This window comes from Electrona antarctica (assembly GCF_951216825.1).
Source record: "Electrona antarctica genome assembly, chromosome: 8".
Lineage (NCBI taxonomy): Eukaryota > Metazoa > Chordata > Actinopteri > Myctophiformes > Myctophidae > Electrona > Electrona antarctica.
In genome coordinates, this window is record NC_136789.1 from 23,116,385 (window position 1) to 23,138,431 (window position 22,047).

At 41.0% G+C, this 22,047-nt stretch overlaps 2 protein-coding genes across 2 annotated transcripts in view; both read left to right on the forward strand.

Moving 5' to 3' along the window:
• LOC306928663 (CCR4-NOT transcription complex subunit 4-like) overlaps positions 1 to 10,634 on the forward strand; it is a gene marked incomplete at its 3' end in the record, with an annotated part of 379,642 nt that extends 369,008 nt beyond the window's left edge. Inside the window, exon 4 of the mRNA XM_079508933.1 lies at positions 10,087 to 10,634. Coding sequence (XP_079365059.1) covers positions 10,087 to 10,634 — 548 coding nt within the window. The remainder of the gene's footprint in view (positions 1 to 10,086) is intronic.
• Positions 1,025 to 4,132, forward strand: LOC306928135 (importin-7-like; the record flags this gene model as incomplete). Its single annotated transcript, XM_079508058.1, has 1 exon — positions 1,025 to 4,132. One exon carries the CDS (start codon positions 1,025 to 1,027, stop codon positions 4,130 to 4,132), a length of 3,108 nt encoding a protein of 1,035 aa, XP_079364184.1.
• Positions 10,635 to 22,047: the final 11,413 nt, after the last annotated feature.

Sequence of the window (22,047 nt, forward strand, 5' to 3'; positions counted from 1 at the left end):
CATCAACATGTTGTGGGCTTATAATTTAGAACGGCTTTTTTGACCAAATGTATTCAAGGTGGTTAAAGAGTATTATGATAATGACGTATAGAGAGGTTGTCAGTAGCTCATTATGAAATAAGAGTTTAGCGAACAAAAGAAGCGTCTCCTTTCAGACAAGCATACAGGGATGTATTTTTGTAAGTCCAAAATCAATATTGACTGTGGTGGGATGCCTCCATGCATGGCCTAATTGGCCTATGCTGTACATTCCCTCCCTCCCTCCCTCCCTCACATTGCAGGCTGACCTGCTTTCAAACACTTTCTTCTTTGTGTCTCTACTATGCTAGCGCTCACACTTCCACTGCTCCTTAAAACTGGTAAGTATAGATACAATTCCTGCCACTATCTGGTAGTATATATAATAATAATTTAAAAAAAATGGATGAGAACCTAAAAGTTGTCGACCTCTGGTGGCTCTGTAGTAGAAATTGAGAAGGGACAGTATAGACAATGTTAATGTTCACTGGTTTTACAACTGGTTTCTGGTTTGATTTTGTTTTTTAATTTATTTGGGTTCTGGGCAAACCAACCACATCATAGTGTAGATAGACGTGCTGACAACATGTACACAACAGGTACTACATAACTGACTGGATCAATCAATCAATCAATCAATCAATCAATCAATCAATCAATCAATTGCTAGGGTTATTGCATTGACAATCACTCAGTGTGTCCAGGTTTGGTATACAGTAGCATGCCATTGGCTGGATTTCACTCACTGTTCACTGGGCTCTCCTCTTCTCCACCTCTCTCCTGACTGCGCTTTCCGTACTGGCTTGTTGCTGGGTGAAACAGTGTTGTCACATTGTCTTGCTGATTGAGCTCTGACATCAATCACAACTAAACAAAACATTGCCTAGCAACGCCGATTTGTGCAGACGCAGGGCATATATATGTATATGCATTTATACATTTAATAGTGAAAGGAAGTTAACAACACTACTGAAGTATTAGATTTGAGCCACAGAGTTTTCCCCCAATGAATCCTGAGTCTCTTGTCCAGGCCCTTCGGGGCACGATGGATCCTAACCTGCGTGAGGCCGCAGAGAAACAGCTGAATGAGGGTCATACCCAGGTAAACTTTGTGTCCACGCTACTGCGAGTCACCATCTCTGACCAGCTGGATTTGCCCGTCAAACAAGCAGGTGTGATTTACCTCAAGAACATGGTAACCAAGCACTGGAGTGAGGAAGACGTTTCAGGCAAGGTGACGCTTGTCACCGGCAGCATCCCCGAGGAGGACAAGCAGTTCATTCGAGAGAACATTGTGCAGGCTGTCATCTTATCACCCGAGTGCATCAGGGTCCAGCTGACAACGTGCATCCGCCATATGATTAAGCATGACTACCCAGGCAAGTGGACAAACTTTGTGAAGAAGATAGGCGGACATCTACAGTCAGACAACAGTGCAGGGTGGCTGGGTATCTTGCTCTGCCTCTACCAGCTGGTCAAGAACTATGAATATAAGAAACCAGATGAGCGCCAACCCTTGGTGTCTGCCATGAATATCTTTATGCCTATGTTGAAGGAACGCTTCATCCAGTTACTGCCTGACCCTTCCAGTGAGTCTGTTCTGGTGCAAAAACAAATCTTCAAGATACTCCATGCCCTGGTCCACCACAACCTCCCTTTGGAGCTCATCAACAGACAGAACCTGCCAGAATGGATGCAGATCCTGAAGACTGTAGTGGACAGAGATGTGCCTCCGGAGACTATGCAGGTGGATGAAGTTGAGAGGGCTGATCTGCCATGGTGGAAGTGTAAGAAGTGGGCCCTTCGCATCTTGGGCCGGCTGTTTGAGAAATATGGCAACCCAAGTACTGCAAACAAAGGATATGTCCAGTTCGCAGATCTTTTCCTCAAAGGATATGCAGTGACTGCACAACAGGTGCTACTGAAGGTTTTATATCAGCACAAGCAGAAGCAATATGTGGCACCAATAGTGCTCCAGCAGACACTCAACTATATCAACCATGGCATTACACAATCCATTACCTGGAAAAACCTGAAGCCACATATCCAGGGCATCATTCAGGATGTGGTTTTCCCATTGATGTGTCACTCGGACAGTGATGAGGAAATGTGGCAGGAAGACCCAAATGAGTACATCCGCATTAAGTTTTCAGAGTTTGCAGACATCATCAGCCCCTCCACAGCAGCACAGACGCTCCTCTATACCTCCTGCAACAAGAGGAAAGAGGTTCTTCAAAATACGGTGGGCTTCTGCTACCAGATCCTCAATGATCCTGCTTCTGACCCCAGGAAAAAGGATGGTGCCCTAAATGTGATAGGTTCACTAGGTGAGATTCTGCTTAAACAAAAGATGTATAAGGAACAGATGGAGACCCTTCTGAAGAATGATGTCTTCCCCATGTTTCTCAGTGAATTGGGCTACATGAGAGCCAGAGCCTGCTGGGTTGTGAATTGCTTAAGTGAAGTGAAGTTCACGAGTGACCAGAATCTGCAAACAGCCGTCGAATTGACGCGTCTTTGTCTCATCAATGACAATGAAATGCCTGTCAAGTCAGCGGCTGCCTTCGCCCTACAGCTCCTCATCAGCAACCACGAGAAAGCTAAAGAGTATGTCAGCCCCTTCATCCAGCCTGTGATGCAGACACTCCTGGACATTGTCAGAGAAACTGTGAATGATGAAGTTAACGGCATCATAATCATCATGGTAAATGAATACAGCGAGGAGATCATTCCCATCACTGTGGAGATGACGCAGCACTTGGCTATGACATTCAAGCAGATGATTGAGAAGGGCTTTGATGAGGAGGATAGAAATGGAGACAAAGCAGAAACAGCTCTGGGAATCCTCAGCACCATTAATACATTGCTGGGCGTGGTGGAGGATCACAAAGAAATCACGCAGCAGCTGGAAGGCATCTGTCTCCAGGTGATTGACACAGTGCTGCAGCAGCACCTAGTGGACTTCTATCAAGAGATCCTGGAACTGGCCGACAGCCTGACATGCCAGCAGGTGTCCCCACAGATGTGGCAGCTCCTTCCTGTGATGTTTAATGTCTTCCAGGAAGATGATTTTGACTACATGATAGATATGATGCCTCTCCTACACAACTATGTCACAGTAGATACAAACACTCTCCTGTCTGACACCAAGTACCTCGAGTTCATATTCAGCTTGTGCAAGAAGGCCCTGACAGGGGAGCTTGATCTTGGCGAGGATGCAGAGTGTCATGCAGCCAAATTGTTGGAGGTGATAATTTTGCAGTGCAAAGGCCGTGGCATCGATCAGGTTGTGCCCTTGTTTGTGGCTGTTGCGTTGGAGCGGTTGACAAGGCAGGTGGAAACCAGTGAGTTGCGGACAATGTGCTTGCAAGTCGCCATTGCTGCACTTTATTATAACCCCCCGCTGCTCTTCAACACCCTGGGGAATCTACGCTTTCCCAATAACACAGAGCCCATCACTAACCAATTTATTACTCAGTGGCTCAAAGATATTGATTGCTTCCTTAGCCTCCATGACATGAAGATGAGCGTTCTTGGCCTCTGCACCCTGATTGACCTGGAGCAAAGACCCCAGGCTGTGAACCAGGTTGGCAGCCAGTTGCTGCCTGCAGCTATCGTGCTCTTTAGTGGTCTGAAGAAGGCATACGCCCTCAAAGCCAAAAATGAGAATGATGAAGATGATGAAGATGAGGATGATGGGGATGCTGAGCTGGCCAGCGACGAGGATGACATTGAAGTCCGCCTGAAGCAGGCAGGAGAAAATGAAGATGATGATGATGACTACTGGGATGACGATGACGATGAAGAGGAGGAAGCATTAGATGATTTCACTACTCCTGTAGATGATGAAGACAACTTGTCTGTGGATGAGTATCAGATCTTCAAAGCTGTACTACAGAATATCCAGACCCGTGACCCAGCATGGTACCAAGCACTCACACAATCCCTTGATGAGGAACATAGCAAACTTCTTCACGACATTGGCACACTTGCAGATCAGAGAAAGGCAGCACATGAATCCAAGATGATCGAGAAGCATGGTGGCTACAAGTTTGAAGTGCCAGCTGTGCCAAATAATTTCAATTTTGGAGGCAACCCTCCAGCAATGAATTGAGTGATCACTTCTTTGTATTAGTCTGTGACTATAGTAAATTGAAGTGACGTGAAAAGGCTTTTGTGTCCTGAAGTCCAGTGTGGAGAGGATACCATGATGGCAACTCTTACTGTTAGATTCAGGGCCGGATGAACCCTTTTTGGCGGCCGCAACTACGACCAGGTGCAGGGTTCTGCTCGGCACTGATTTAGAGCTATTTCAGAAGCCGCTAATTGCAATTGTCCAGCTTTTTTTTTCTTCTTTTTGGCCAGGCGTTCAGTACGTCCCCTGAGCTTGGTGCCCCTGGCTGCAGCCCCAAGCCTGTGCATTAAGCCCGGCCCTGTTTGGGTCTGTGTCTGTGTCTGTGTGTGTCTATCCAGAGATAATCTCTCTTAACTGTTAGACCAATCAGTGCCATATGCGTGCAACTTAGTACCTCCACATTTTTTTTTCCAAATATATTTTTTACTTTTTGAAATATTTAACTCGTTTTATAATGGGAGTCATGGCTGAGACCTTGCGCAAATGTGGTGTCATACACATCATAGACGACCGATGTCACAGGCTGGCCACATTGGAGCCACGTACGCCATCCTCATGTGGATCCCAAGATCGTCATGAATTTGAATTGATAAGGGGACTAAATATGTAATCCTTATCACCGTCTAGAGGCTAAATGACTGTGGTAAGATTATACTATACTGTAGTATTGTTTTTTTATTTTATTTTTTTATTCATGTTATGAACATACAGTACATAGTTAAGGTATTTGATTTTCAAGTAGCCTTCAACAACTGTATTCATAATTATGTAACATTTGAGTGGTTCTCAAAATTGGGGTCCATCATAAGAGGGTTCTAGGGGGTTCTCATCAAAATGAGGAACTGTGTAGAACTACGTGTTTGTAGGCCTTTTCTTATGGCGGTCCACACAATATTTTTAAATGGTGGTCCGTAGTCCGTACATATCAATTTGGGGGTTCTTCACATGAAAATGTTTCAGAACCACCCATCACTATATGCGTGATCTCGGTAAATTCATGACTAGCGGTTTCATACATTGTTCTGGTCGCATCGCCTCTGAGCGGTGCTAGCCACTCCAACATTTGACCATGTGTGTTTGTCTGTCTATATCCAGCACGAGAATTGCCCATATATGGTCATGTGCATATGGGACCAACCGCCTTCAAACCTTGATGAACTTAACGGCTTTACACCTTAACAGTTCTACTGCGTAACCCGTGTTCCCCGCTATTTAATCCAATATTCTATGCTGCCTAGATTGTCTTATTATCTTTGGAGCATACGCCGAAGTATTTGCAGCTTTGATCCACGAAAATAGTCTGATGGTTTGTTGTTGAAGAGAAAAACATGCCGCCATTACAATGTGAAACAAGAACCGCCTCCACAGCATGTTGTAGTCCAAACAAACACCCCGTTCACTTGCATTGAGCTCATTTTCCCAGAAGCCCTAGCAGCCCAGAGCATGGCCGGTTTCGTCATCATAACGCGATTGATTGATTGATTGAAAATGTTATTAACAGTTTGCAGAATTACAGTACATTTCAAGCACAAACTCAATACAAAGGCTGTTAACTGTGAGTGGACGACCCAATTAAGCATTACACTTGTTTACAACAGGGTCCACCATGTTCAATTCATCAAAACATTTAGAGACGTACAAATAGACACTTCTATATAGACAAAGAACAGTACAGGAATTCATCATAGTACAGGAATTCATCATACGACGGCCTCGTCACCAGGTCCGCGACAAATCCGCTGTTTCTTTTTAATTAATACAAAATGGCGAATTAAACACATTAAACAAATAGCGGGTTTAGCGTATTAAGCAGGTGGGAACGTTGGATTAAACAATTCAAGGCCGGCAAAGTGTTTTAATGTAATTAACTAATCTGCTCACTTCACACTAGGTGTGATATTTTTTTGTTTTTTGTTTTAATCAATTATAACACTATTTAAAACCAAAACTGTCTGTAATGTTATTTGCAGTCATCACAATGTAGTTGGTTATGGTGTAGATAAATATGCTAAATTGCTTTGCCAACTCCTGAAACATTCTGGATTGGAAAAAGGCAATTTGTTTGTGAGCACTGAAGTTAATTACAACTACAATTACATTCCAATTGGACTTACAGTATTGACCACGGCCATCTTGCGGAAATTTCCCATTGATAGCCCAGCCCATACATCCAAACAGAAAAGTCCTATCTGATTGTATTAAACAACATCAAACTCACCAACATTGCAGCCGTTACGAAAAGCTTGAATTAAGTTTGGAGGCGCTTGTTTTCAGTAAAGCAACCTCCTGCTGCCTCCGGCATTATGTGCAAATTCAAAACACGTGGTATGCAGGGCCGTTGAGTGACATTCAACGAGCAATACTTAAGAAAAGGTATTTCTTGACAGGAAGTAGCTCGTACAGCTGCAATGTTGGCGAGTTTGAGTACTTTTATTCGTTGCCAACCATGTTAAAAAATAAAAATAGAAAATGCCTTTCCATGACCCGTCCAACAGATTCTGCATGCCAATGTCTCCCGGGATTCCTTCAAAATAGGAGCTCTGGAGTGCCGGGAAAACATGGCCGCTTTTACTCCGGAAAGCAAGGTGATGTGCTTTCCCCCACTTGGTTTGCTCTTTTTGTAAAATGGTTTAGCTCAGGAAATCAAGCGGGCCAATTTCGGTATATCAATTGAAAAATAATAATAATAAATATATATATATATATATATATATATATTTATTATTTTTCAATAATATATATATATATATACAAATCGCCGTAATCCTCTACGAATCGCCATAATCCTCTACGAATCGCCATAGTCCTCTACGAATCGCCATAATCTTCGCGAATCGCCGTAATCCTCTACGAATCGCCTTAATCCTCTACGAATCGCCGTAATCCTCTACGAATCGCCATAATCCTCTACGAATCGCCGCAATCCTCTACGAATCGCCATAATCCTTGAGAATCACCGTAATCCTCTACGAATCGCCGCAATCCTCTACGAATCGCCATAATCCTTGAGAATCACCGTAATCCTCTACGAATCGCCTTAATCCTCTACGAATCGCCATAATCCTTTCAATACATGATGAAAATGTATATATGTATGTATATGCGTATGTCCCGTAGCAGCATATGACGTGATGAACATATGACGTGATTAAAGGACATGCCTCTATGTATATGTAATTTGTGAGTTGATTAGTGGTATACTACTCGGGTCGTTTGATGCGTATGTCCCTTTAATCCACCCGACACTGAAACATATTATACCCTGGCATTGGTACATATCTTCATCACGTCATGGGACATGCGCATCGTAGCACCGGACCTGACATACGCATCGTAGCACCGGACCTGCACGGTCTGCTTGCGTATGTCCCGTGGCAGCGTATGACGTAATGATTACTTGTGCTTGTACAGTGGTGTCAGATTACATACATGTATACATAGGGGCATTACCTTTAATCCACCCAACACTGAAACATATCATCATTACGTCACCATCGACCAATTATACCATGGCATTGGTACATATCTTCATCATGTCATATGCTGCTAATGCTGACGAAAAACATTACTTGCACGCTCTGCTTGCAAGTAAAAAGTGTTATGAAAAAGTGTTGTGATTTTTTAAAGAAATGTCTCCTGCTCTCCCTCTACTCCTCCCATCGTCAGTCCGTGGACATTAAGTGGGTCATTAATATCAGCTGGGTGATCAGACCTAAGGTCGTCAGCTGTGAGAAACAACAAAAGAGCTCAATTGAATGGAATGTGTGGAGGCAACACACACACACACACACACACACACACACACACACACAGTCACACACACACCTTTTTCCTAGACATGCAAATTAATGTTATGAAAAAACTTCTCCGAAAGTGGTCCCTGCATCTGGAAGCAGCAATTGAAGATGAAATTCCATGCTGGCCATGGCTACCCATTTAAACCCTTTTTTTTTTACTTCAATAAAAAAGCAGGCCTGCAAGTGTTTTGTAGCCATTTACAAATCCAGAAATTATAGCAGAGACAGTATTTAGAATTTAATTATATTTTCAAATGGTTTATTGGTGCTTCTTAAACAAAAATAGCATATCATACCAACTGGCTTGTAGGCCAGTGGTTCCCAAAGTGGGGTCCAGGGACCCCTAGGGGTCCTTGAGGGAGTTACAGGGGGTCCTCAGCTAAATGATAGTTAGGAACCAAATGGACCCTTATGGGTCTGAAACTCTGAGAGTGTACATACTATGGGTATATATTTCCCTGTACATTTGTACACTCTCAGAGTTAAATTAACTTTGATTTTGCAATATGCAGTGGGGTCCCAGAGATAGAAATGGGGGACGGTAGCCTAATTCAAGTCCTTGACTCCTTGAAATGAAAATAGCTGAAAATCATTGCTAGAGTTGTAAAAATCTTCTCTTATGGGGGTCCCTGACATATATTTTCAAATGGGGGTCTGCGGGCTAAGTGTGTCAATTTGGGGGTCCTTGACATGAAAAAGTTTGGGAACCACTGTTGTAGGCTACAAGTGTAATACCAATAATGAATGTAAAAAAGAATCGATTACATATTGGTGCTCTTTAAATGTTGGTGGGTGCTCCTAATTTTTTTCTGGTGCTCCTTCATTCTGAATTTGGTAGCACCAGTGCTACCAAGTAAAAAAGTTAATCTGTAACCCTTGGGTTACAGATTGACTTACTTGACTGCAAGTCATATCTGTAATTAGCATCATTACTAACAGTTCAAATGGGTTAAAGTTTTTCTGCTCTGGTAAATTCTCATTTAAGGGTGGACTGACTGGTTCTTCTAGCCCTGTGATGATTGGTCTAGGTTGCTGTGCGCCTTCCCACTCCCAGGTGTAATGCATGATCATGAATCAATGCTTTTTGTATATATTTTGCTCTTTTCTGTCATTGTAATATTTGCCTGATGAAGACCTTGTAGGTCAAAATGTTGCCTCTAATTAAAGTAAGTCTCTGAACTCTAGAAACTAGTGTGCGGATGTTCTTTCTCTTCCTAAATTAAGGGATTAAGCAATTAAATCAAAGTTTCCAATTTAAATTGGCAGGGAACATGCTGCCCAAAACCTTAAACCACAGCAAACAAAAAGACAAGGGAGCTCTCCTGCAGCCACTCCTGCAGCCTGTGGAGAAATGCAGATCCAAAGCATTATGAGAGCAGGTCTCTTAAATAGTAACCTTGCCTCACCAGGCTTTCCACCTCGGAGGAAAGCCGTGCCGTATGATGATATCGTTACGTCATGTTGTAGTATTGTTCTGTAGTCGACAGGCAGGAACAATCAAACGGAACTTCCTTTTCCCTCCAACCGGAAGAATAACAATAAAAGCTCTCGTAGCCTGCAGCTTTTATTGAGAAAAAGCGGTTTGAGGGAAAAGGAAGTTCTGTTTGATTGTTCCTGCCTGTCGACTACAAAACAATACTACAAAAACGATATAATCCGCTCCCGACCGGATCATATACCCAAAATGAAATGGTGCCCAGGCTACTTAAATAGTGTTTGTGAAGACACTGGCCAGGTGTCTCCCCTTCTGCTAATCACCTCTGGCTCCACCCTCCAATCCAGCACTGCATTAGAATGGTTAAAGGCACAGCCACACACACAGAACCCCAGATTAGACTAATATAGACAGAGTGACAACATGTGATAAGTTTAACGCAACGTGTTATACAGTATGAGAGTTTGACTTGCCCGTTGGTGTAATCGTTGACACAGAAAGTTTGGAAACCACTGCTCTGGTGTTAAGCAGGCTAAAATGTGATATCTTCATTCCGGGGTCATTGATATATTTGTTACCATCATCTCAGGACCGTAGCTCATTTATACTGACTGGGGATGCTTATTCTGTTGTTGGAATTATTGTACGTTTTTTTTATATAGATCGGTGGGGGAAAAAAAGCCTCCTCTCTCTCTCCTCAGACACAATACCAGTGGCGTCCTCCACAGACTGGCAGGCGGCCTTCGGGTTCGGCTCCTCCACCAAACAGCAGGACGACGACCTGGGTTTCGACCCCTTCGACGTCACCTGCAAGGCGCTGGCCGATCTGATCGAGAAAGAGCTGTCGGTGCAGGACCAGAGCCCTCTGTCTCCGGGGTTCCACCACCACGGCCCCAGCCTGCTGCCCCCCAACATGAACCCCAACGGCTCCTTCAACTTGCGTGGCCCCCCACGCCTCCCACTTCACCACAGAGTCTATAGCTCCTTCAGCTTCCCCGGCAGTCACAACAACAGCCAGGGCAGTCATCATCATCATCAGCAGCAGCCAGGGTCCTCCAGACACCCCTGGATGGCGATCCCCACATGCAATAACCTCACGCACTTGAACCACTCCTCCAGCGCTGCCTCACACAGTAATTTCCTAGACCTAAATCTGCCCCCTCAGCACAGCACAGGACTGGGAGGCATCCCCATCTCAGGTACCTACCAGGCACCGCTGGGTTGCACTTCACTGTGTTCAATCAATTAACAAGCTTTATACAGAGAACACACAAGCTTCATGGCACAGCAGAGTATTGAATATCAAAACACACATGTAAAGGCCCAGCTGGCTTGTTTTGAGCCTTATACGTGTTTACAAGAGCGTCCACCTTGTTCAATTCATCATAACATTTAGAGACATACAAATAGACTTCTATATAAAGTTAAAGTGAGGTTATTTTTGTTTTGAGACCTCCTTAAGTCATTGCCAAACACTGTACTGTATATGGGTCACGCAGATTGATTTGATTGAAGTATTTATTAACAGTTTGCAGAATTACAGTAGCCTACATTTCAAGCACAACTCAATACAAAAAAAACTGAATGGACGACCAATAAAGGATTACACTTGTTTACAAGAGCGTCCACCTTGTTCAATTCATCGTAACATTTAGACATTACAAATATAGACTTCTATATACTTCTATATAGCCAAATAACAGGAAATCATCATCATAAAGGAGGTAAAAAGGGAAAAGCAAGTAGTGTAGTGTACACTTCCATTTGTATACAAATACGTGGTTTTATGTTTTGCACTAGTAGGCTACTGTTGTGTGGTAAATGTTGGATGACTGTTTTGGACAAAAGACACACTTAGTAGCCACTCGATCGACTCCAATACAGTTAGCATACCAAATTACCAATTCGAGGCTACACCCAAGAATGTTGCATACTTGCATCTCGTTAGTCATAGCCTATTCATACTGTTGTTGTAGTGTTGTGTGGTATGTTGGATGACAAAAGACACACTTAGTAGCCACTCGACTCCTATACAACCAAATTACTGATTGCTTTCGAGGCTATACACGGCCAGAACTAGTCTAATCTACTGCTGCATATTTGCATCTCGAGTCGTTAGTAGTAGGCTATTCATTAAAATTCTCAGAAGAAACGTGTCAGACTCAGCTGAGCTCAATAGCTGATCGACGATCGCCGTTCCGTGTGTGTGTGTGACTGTGTGTGTGTGTGTGTGTGCGTGCCGGGGGGGGTGAACGAAAGCACGAACCGATTCATTTCAAGGCGTGAACGAATTCGTTCACGGTCACGGCAATGAATCGGGTCTTGTGAACGAGTCGCTCACGACCGACACATCACTACTGTCAACAGACCCATCAGATCCCTACACCAATCATAGGCTACTGTGTTTCGTCATTAAAAAGTTTCAATGTAGCATCCACCCCTGTATGTGATTTACACACAGTTGAATAAAGTGTAGTTCTTAACAATATAGTGTACATTACAGCATAGGCTATTTCATAATGTTGTAAACTACTTCTCAAGCTTAACAAGCGACCACCAGAGAAAACCAATACTCCATCTGTACCCGCCTCAATTAACACAGATGCTGTGTTGTATGTAATATTGAGCTTTGTATGTTTTCCTTCCATTCACAATATTCCCCTCACCAAGCTCACCCACAAACATCCAAACCACAGTTTCACCATCTAGCTCTCCAGAAAACAGTACATTTTATGAATGCTGCAGAAGTTACAGTAGGAATAGACTTGAACAGGTTTTAGAACAGGATAAACAGTGAGTATATAGCTCATAGTTTATCATGAAAGATTGTCCATATGCACCATTTTCCATATTGAACATCAGTCATGCATTGATGTTGTAAAAATAGCCAAAGTACAAGCTCACAGCACCTCACACTGCACACTGTTGTGGGCTTGTAGATCTGCTATTTTCACAATGTTTGCCTCTTTCGTACACACTGACGATTTGTTATTAAAATTGTCTTAGATGTCATTACATTGTCACTATAGAAGTGTGCACATACCCTACATAGGTGTAAAGTTGTCAATAAAATAGGCTACTGTCAAATTAATTCTGAAAATTAGAATACTTTACAAGTCTAGATGTGAAGGCGTGTGTGCTATTTATGAAGACTGTTTGTATATAAATTGGTGTCTTGGAAAAAAAATAACTGGTAGACTAAATGTATTTATTGTGATGTATCTGTGGTTTGTAGGAGTGCTGTGCGTTCATGTGTTTCACAATGTAGACAGTAACATAAAATATAGAGTCAATAGTAGACTTTGTTATATTAAAGCATTTAATATATAGCATTTTGCAAGATAATTTAAGATGACAGTATAATGAGCAATAGGTTCTGTTGTTACTGAAGAAATATGGCTCTGCTTCAATTACTACTACTTCAATTACTTAATATTCAATTCAATTATTCAATATTGTTAGACTGTACATATTTTACCCTGATCCTCACTGTAGGATCCTGTTGATACTGAAAAATGCATGTTATTAATACTATGTACATATGTCCATGCATATGTAATGGGTATAGAATCAGATAGATTCATATGTTAAATATGAAGCTTACAAAGCAATCTCACCAGTTTATTTCTAGAGGGTTGCATAGAGCATGCCTGGGGGAGGAGGGAGGAGTGGAGCACATTTACAACTTGTTAGGTTGTGATTGGTTGATAGATGGTTAATTGTTCTCTTTGGCCTATCAATCCAAGCAGTTAGTGGCTCCACCTCAGGCTCTCTAGTATAAGAAGAGTTGGTCTTTGTCAGTTCTTCACAACTGCTCCAGGAAATCAATCATTTCTGATCAGATCTGACTGTGGACTCCAGACTTCAGGTGAAGATGAACACTATCAACTTCAACTCTGCTCAACAGGAGGAACCCAAAGACCATGGTATGTTACATTTCACCTGTCACATTTTGATTGCGAACGCAGTGAGCATTTACTATGAGACCCAGCAGATCACGTCTGTGTGTGTGTCTGTCTGTGTGTCACGCTGTAACACCACCCGCCCACCACCAGAGGGCGCAGCTGTATCACACACAAAAACACACACACACATGCACGCACGCACACACACACACACACGCACGCACGCACGCACGCACACACACACACAAAAAACTTAACTTAAAAAAAAACTTAACTTAAAAAAAAACTTAACTTAAAAAAAAAACTTAAAAAGGAAAAACGCACACACACAAAAAACTTAACTTAAAAAAAAACTTAACTTAAAAAAAAACTTAACTTAAAAAAAAAACGTAAAAAGGAAAAACGCACACACACAAAAAACTTAACTTAAAAAAAAACTTAACTTAAAAAAAAAACTTAAAAAGGAAAAACGCACACACACAAAAAACTTAACTTAAAAAAAACTTAACTTAAAAAAAATACTTAAAGGAAAAACGCACACCCACAAAAAACTTAACTTAAAAAAAAACTTAAGTTAAAAAAAAACTTAAAGAAAAAACTTTTAAAAAAAAAACCTAAAAAAGAAACACGCACGCACGCACACATACACACACTAAAAAAATAACTTGAAAAAACATTTAATTTAAAAAAACTTAACTTAAAAAAAACCTTAAGTACGTAATTTATTCTAATTGTTGTTATTGCAATTTACGAGCTGCGTTCGCTTCCCGCGTTTGCGCGTCTTACTTGTAATTAAAACATAGTACATAGTATTCTCAATATGCATTGCATTCTGAATCTTCCTCTGTTTCATTGTAATTTGATTGAGATCTGTAATAAACATATCTTAGGCTATTATTTCATTTATCATTGTCATTATTATGTTCAAGTTTCTTTGTCATTGTTATGAAGCTACTTGCACAGAAAAGTGAAATAATATGCGTTGATTCATTTCGGTACAAGATGCACATTTAAGGTTCTGTCTTTCAACCTCTCAATGTTTTCTTTGTTTCCCTTTATATTAGTTCCCAATCCAATGTTGCATCACCAGTCTGGCCTACCTGTCTTACCAACAGTAAATGAACATAGACGCTTGGCTAAACTAAAACAGAACGACTGTGACCAGTGTGGACAACACTTCAATTACAAATCTCACCTAAAAAGCCACCAGAGAATTCACACTGGAGAGAAACCCTTTGGATGTGATCAGTGTGGACAACACTTCTCTGAAATGTCCCGTCTTAAAAAGCACCAGAGAATTCACACGGGAGAGAAACCCTATGGGTGTGATCATTGTGGACAACACTTTTCTCAAATGTCCCACCTTAAAAGCCACCAGAAAATCCACACTGGAGAGAAACCCCATGGATGTGATCAGTGTGGACAACACTTCTCTCAAATACACAACCTTAAAGAGCACCAAAGAATTCACACTGGAGAGAAACCCTATGGGTGTGATCATTGTGGACAACACTTTTCTCAAATGTCCCACCTTAAAAGCCACCAGAGAATTCACACTGGGGAGAAACCCTATGGATGTGATCAGTGTGGACAAAACTTCTCTCGAATGTCCAACCTTAAAGAGCACCAAAGAATTCACACTGGAGAGAAACCCTATGGGTGTGATCATTGTGGACAACACTTTTCTCAAACGTCCCACCTTAAAAGCCACCAGAGAATTCACACTGGGGAGAAACCCTATGGATGTGATCAGTGTGGACAAAACTTCTCTCGAATGTCCAACCTTAAAGAGCACCAAATAATTCACACTGGAGAGAAACCCTATGGGTGTGATCATTGTGGACAACACTTTTCTCAAATGTCCCACCTTAAAAGACACCAGAGAATTCACACGGGAGAGAAACCCTTCTGATGTGATCAGTGTGGACAACACTTCTCTGAAATGTCCCGTCTTAAAAAGCACCAGAGAATTCACACGGGAGAGAAACCCTATGGGTGTGATCATTGTAGACAACACTTTTCTCAAATGTCCCACCTTAAAAGACACCAGAAAATTCACACTGGAGAGAAACCCTGAGGGGAAAAGCTTTCAGTTGCTCAAATGATGTAGACGTTCATATGGTTGTACACAATGGATTAAAACGGTTCGCTTGTGTTCAATGTGGAAATAGTTTTACTACTTCAAGCAAACTGAAAATGCCATGTGCGATGTACCATGCCATGTGCCATGTACACATACTATATACATAGGTTTAGTGTGAACAGTATTCATGAACAATCTGATAAAATTGAGGCAGATAAATATCAGCACATCTACATAAAAGTGTTGCATGATGATTTTTTCTTTAAATGTGTTGATTATTTGCAAGTATACTTAGCATAAATAATGGTTGTGCGGTCACAAATAAAGACAAGTCCAGAGGTGTTTTCAATGTTTCTGTTTTAGTAATGTCTGTTGTAATTCCAGTCAAACACATTAAATACCGTTTGGAAGGCACCATGTAATACAGACACCATGTAATATAGGAGCACATAACAGCAAGATAAATGAATATGCTGGTATGAACAATAACATACTATAAACACAATTTAACAGCTTGATTTGGACCAATCAGATTAGGTTTCTATATGTGATTGTCAGATCTATATGAGTGGTTCTGCTTAAACTCACAACAGAATATGCATTATAATAGATCACATTTTGGTCAATACCAGCTTTACTCAAGCAATCTAAACGTTTTGCCACCATGTCTGTAGGAAAAGCTTACTGCCCTTTTGATTTTGTTCTGCGAAAGGATCCCTGCATAACTGTGTGAAGACATAATCACTGCAACTGTGTGAAGAGAACATAACATGTGTGCCAAAACAATAAGATACTGTCCCTTCACTACACCAGGTTGTATTGTTCTGAAGGAATTTGGAGCAACCATGTACATGACAGCAGGACATGCAGTGACCTTTACAGAAAAGGTTTAAATGTGGTTTGCCAGGTGCATGATTTAAACTTCAAATGTTTAAATTAAAAAAATCACATCTGTGAACTGAGTGGCGAGCCAGAACCGAGCCGGTGTGGTTATTCCAGTCGACCACATGACAAACATTTTGGAATATTTGTAATATTACACTCGGTGGCGCGCTATGAGCTTGTAGATCTGCTATTTTTCAATAGCGTTTAAAACACCAAGAATGGGTTAATGAAGAGGGTGCAGCAGCATGTTTCAATATCATGGGATGATTCATTGTTTTAATGAATTCTCACACAGGTTGATCTCGTTGAGGTTGGCTTAACCGGAAGTTACCTCCGCCATGGGTTTAACCGGAAGTTACCTCTTTTTATGGCAGATTTCCAATGGCATTTTTTTGCATTGGGTTTTGGATAAATTAACAAAATACGCTCATTAGCAGCTTTCGGTCGAATTATATCCACAAATTGAACCTTCTTTTGAACCCTTCTTTTTTAATATTTGATTTACAAATTTCTACAATTAATCGTTTTTTCATTATATTTAAAAAAATATTTTTCAAGGGTGTAATAGAACTCTTGGCGAGGGAACCCATGGCTAACTAGCTTCCAGGTTTTAGACATAGTGACTGCCAACACGTTGCCATCAGTCGCCTTCCTGTTTAGCAGTGACATAATACTGATGACAATGATGACATAATACTGATGACATAATACTGATGATATAATACTGATGACATAATACTGATGACATCATACTGATGACATAATACTGATGACATAATACTGATGAGAAGAAGAAAACATTACTCTTAGAACGGCATGCAGGCCCAGATCTATTATTTATTAGCGTTATTTGCACCGGCTATCAAAGGGTATCCGTTTCATTCCAGATCAAATTTCTCAACCACAACAACACACACCAGAACATCCTTTAATGGGCCGGGCCCCCGAGAAGGAGCTCGGCAATGCACACATCCTGATCGCGTGCAATGATCACCCTGTGATCAATGATCACCCTGTGATCAATGATCAATGATCACCCTGTGATCAATGATCAATGATCACCCTGTGATCAATGATCACAGGGTGATCAATGATCACCCTGTGATCAATGATCAATGATCACCCTGTGATCAATGATCACCCTGTGATGGACAGGGTGGACAGGGTGATCATTGATCACCCTGTGGTCAATGATCACAGGGTGATCATTGACCACCCTGTGATCATTGATCACAGGGTGATCATTGATCACAGGGTGATCATTGATCACAGGGTGATCATTGATCACCCTGCATGTTGTTCAGAGTTATAAATCATGCCATGTTTGTGTTTGAGCTCGGTTGGAAATGAGCTGCAATAAACATCAAGCGTTTCATTGCCACACAGACAGTACAGTGGGGGGGGTGAACGAAAGCACGAACCGATTCATTTCAAGGCGTGAACGAATTCGTTCACGGTCACGGCAATGAATCGGGTCTTGTGAACGAGTCGCTCACGACCGACACATCACTACTGTCAACAGACCCATCAGATCCCTACACCAATCACTGTGTTTCGTCATTAAAAAGTTTCAATGTAGCATCCACCCCTGTATGTGATTTACACACAGTTGAATAAAGTGTAGTTCTTAACAATATAGTGTACATTACAGCATAGGCTATTACATAATGTTGTAAACTACTTCTCAAGCTTAACAAGCGACCACCAGAGAAAACCCATACTCCATCTGTACCCGCCTCAATTAACACAGATGCTGTGTTGTATGTAATATTGAGCTTTGTATGTTTTCCTTCCATTCACAATATTCCCCTCACCAAGCTCACCCACAAACATCCAAACCACAGTTTCACCATCTAGCTCTCCAGAAAACAGTACATTTTATGAATGCTGCAGAAGTTACAGTAGGAATAGACTTGAACAGGTTTTAGAACAGGATAAACAGTGAGTATATAGCTCATAGTTTATCATGAAAGATTGTCCATATGCACCATTTTCCATATTGAACATCAGTCATGCATTGATGTTGTAAAAATAGCCAAAGTACAAGCTCACAGCACCTCACACTGCACACTGTTGTGGGCTTGTAGATCTGCTATTTTCACAATGTTTGCCTCTTTCGTACACACTGACGATTTGTTATTAAAAATGTCTTAGATGTCATTACATTGTCACTATAGAAGTGTGCACATACCCTACATAGGTGTAAAGTTGTCAATAAAATAGGCTACTGTCAAATTAATTCTGAAAATTAGAATACTTTACAAGTCTAGATGTGAAGGCGTGTGTGCTATTTATGAAGACTGTTTGTATATAAATTGGTGTCTTGGAAAAAAAATAACTGGTAGACTAAATGTATTTATTGTGATGTATCTGTGGTTTGTAGGAGTGCTGTGCGTTCATGTGTTTCACAATGTAGACAGTAACATAAAATATAGAGTCAATAGTAGACTTTGTTATATTAAAGCATTTAATATATAGCATTTTGCAAGATAATTTAAGATGACAGTATAATGAGCAATAGGTTCTGTTGTTACTGAATAAATATGGCTCTGCTTCAATTACTACTACTTCAATTACTTAATATTCAATTAAATTATTCAATATTGTTAGACTGTACATATTTTACCCTGATCCTCACTGTAGGATCCTGTTGATACTGAAAAATGCATGTTATTAATACTATGTACATATGTCCATGCATATGTAATGGGTATAGAATCAGATAGATTCATATGTTAAATATGAAGCTTACAAAGCAATCTCACCAGTTTATTTCTAGAGGGCTGCATAGAGCATGCCTGGGGGAGGAGGGAGGAGTGGAGCACATTTACAACTTGTTAGGTTGTGATTGGTTGATAGATGGTTAATTGTTCTCTTTGGCCTATCAATCCAAGCAGTTAGTGGCTCCACCTCAGGCTCTCTAGTATAAGAAGAGTTGGTCTTTGTCAGTTCTTCACAACTGCTCCAGGAAATCAATCATTTCTGATCAGATCTGACTGTGGACTCCAGACTTCAGGTGAAGATGAACACTATCAACTTCAACTCTGCTCAACAGGAGGAACCCAAAGACCATGGTATGTTACATTTCACCTGTCACATTTTGATAATTAAAACATAGTACATAGTATTCTCAATATGCATTGCATTCTGAATCTTCCTCTGTTTCATTGTAATTTGATTGAGATCTGTAATAAACATATCTTAGGCTATTATTTCATTTATCATTGTCATTATTATGTTCAAGTTTTTTTGTCATTGTTATGAAGCTGCTTGCACAGAAAAGTGAAATAATGTGCGTTGATTCATTTCGGTACAAGATGCACATTTAAGGTTCTGTCTTTCAACCTCTCAATGTTTTCTTTGTTTCCCTTTATATTAGTTCCCAATCCAATGTTGCATCACCAGTCTGGCCTACCTGTCTTACCAACAGTAAATGAACATAGACGCTTGGCTAAACTAAAACAGAACGACTGTGACCAGTGTGGACAACACTTCAATTACAAATCTCACCTAAAAAGCCACCAGAGAATTCACACTGGAGAGAAACCCTTTGGATGTGATCAGTGTGGACAACACTTCTCTGAAATGTCCCGTCTTAAAAAGCACCAGAGTATTCACACGGGAGAGAAACCCTATGGGTGTGATCATTGTGGACAACACTTTTCTCAAATGTCCCACCTTAAAAGCCACCAGAAAATCCACACTGGAGAGAAACCCCATGGATGTGATCAGTGTGGAAAACAATTTTCTCGCATGTCCAACCTTAAAACACACCAGAAAATCCACGCAGGAGAGAAACCCTTTGGATGTGATCAGTGTGGACAACACTTCTCTGAAATGTCCCGTCTTAAAAAGCACCAGAGAATTCACACGGGAGAGAAACCCTATGGGTGTGATCATTGTGGACAACACTTTTCTCAAATGTCCCACCTTAAAAGCCACCAGAAAATCCACACTGGAGAGAAACCCCATGGATGTGATCAGTGTGGACAACACTTCTCTCAAATACACAACCTTAAAGAGCACCAAAGAATTCACACTGGAGAGAAACCCTATGGGTGTGATCATTGTGGACAACACTTTTCTCAAATGTCCCACCTTAAAAGCCACCAGAGAATTCACACTGGGGAGAAACCCTATGGATGTGATCAGTGTGGACAAAACTTCTCTCGAATGTCCAACCTTAAAGAGCACCAAAGAATTCACACTGGAGAGAAACCCTATGGGTGTGATCATTGTGGACAACACTTTTCTCAAATGTCCCACCTTAAAAGCCACCAGAGAATTCACACTGGGGAGAAACCCTATGGATGTGATCAGTGTGGACAAAACTTCTCTCGAATGTCCAACCTTAAAGAGCACCAAAGAATTCACACTGGAGAGAAACCCTATGGGTGTGATCATTGTGGACAACACTTTTCTCAAATGTCCCACCTTAAAAGACACCAGAGAATTCACACGGGAGAGAAACCCTTTGGATGTGATCAGTGTGGACAACACTTCTCTGAAATGTCCCGTCTTAAAAAGCACCAGAGAATTCACACGGGAGAGAAACCCTATGGGTGTGATCATTGTAGACAACACTTTTCTCAAATGTCCCACCTTAAAAGACACCAGAAAATTCACACTGGAGAGAAACCCTGAGGGGAAAAGCTTTCAGTTGCTCAAATGATGTAGACGTTCATATGGTTGTACACAATGGATTAAAACGGTTCGCTTGTGTTCAATGTGGAAATAGTTTTACTACTTCAAGCAAACTGAAAATGCCATGTGCGATGTACCATGCCATGTGCCATGTACACATACTATATACATAGGTTTAGTGTGAACAGTATTCATGAACAATCTGATAAAATTGAGGCAGATAAATATCAGCACATCTACATAAAAGTGTTGCATGATGATTTTTTCTTTAAATGTGTTGATTATTTGCAAGTATACTTAGCATAAATAATGGTTGTGCGGTCACAAATAAAGACAAGTCCAGAGGTGTTTTCTATGTTTCTGTTTTAGTAATGTCTGTTGTAATTCCAGTCAATCACATGAAATACCGTTTGGAAGGCACCATGTAATACAGACACCATGTAATATAGGAGCACATAACAGCAAGATAAATGAATATGCTGGTATGAACAATAACATACTATAAACACAATTTAACAGCTTGATTTGGACCAATCAGATTAGGTTTCTATATGTGATTGTCAGATCTATATGAGTGGTTCTGCTTAAACTCACAACAGAATATGCATTATAATAGATCACATTTTGGTCAATACCAGCTTTACTCAAGCAATCTAAACGTTTTGCCACCATGTCTGTAGGAAAAGCTTACTGCCCTTTTGATTTTGTTCTGCGAAAGGATCCCTGCATAACTGTGTGAAGACATAATCACTGCAACTGTGTGAAGAGAACATAACATGTGTGCCAAAAATAAAGACAACAAAACAATAAGATACTGTCCCTTCACTACACCAGGTTGTATTGTTCTGAAGGAATTTGGAGCAACCATGTACATGACAGCAGGACATGCAGTGACCTTTACAGAAAAGGTTTAAATGTGGTTTGCCAGGTGCATGATTTAAACTTCAAATGTTTAAATTCAAAAAATCACATCTGTGAACTGAGTGGCGAGCCAGAACCGAGCCGGTGTGGTTATTCCAGTCGACCACATGACAAACATTTTGGAATATTTGTAATATTACACTCGGTGGCGCGCTATGAGCTTGTAGATCTGCTATTTTTCAATAGCGTTTAAAACACCAAGAATGGGTTAATGAAGAGGGTGC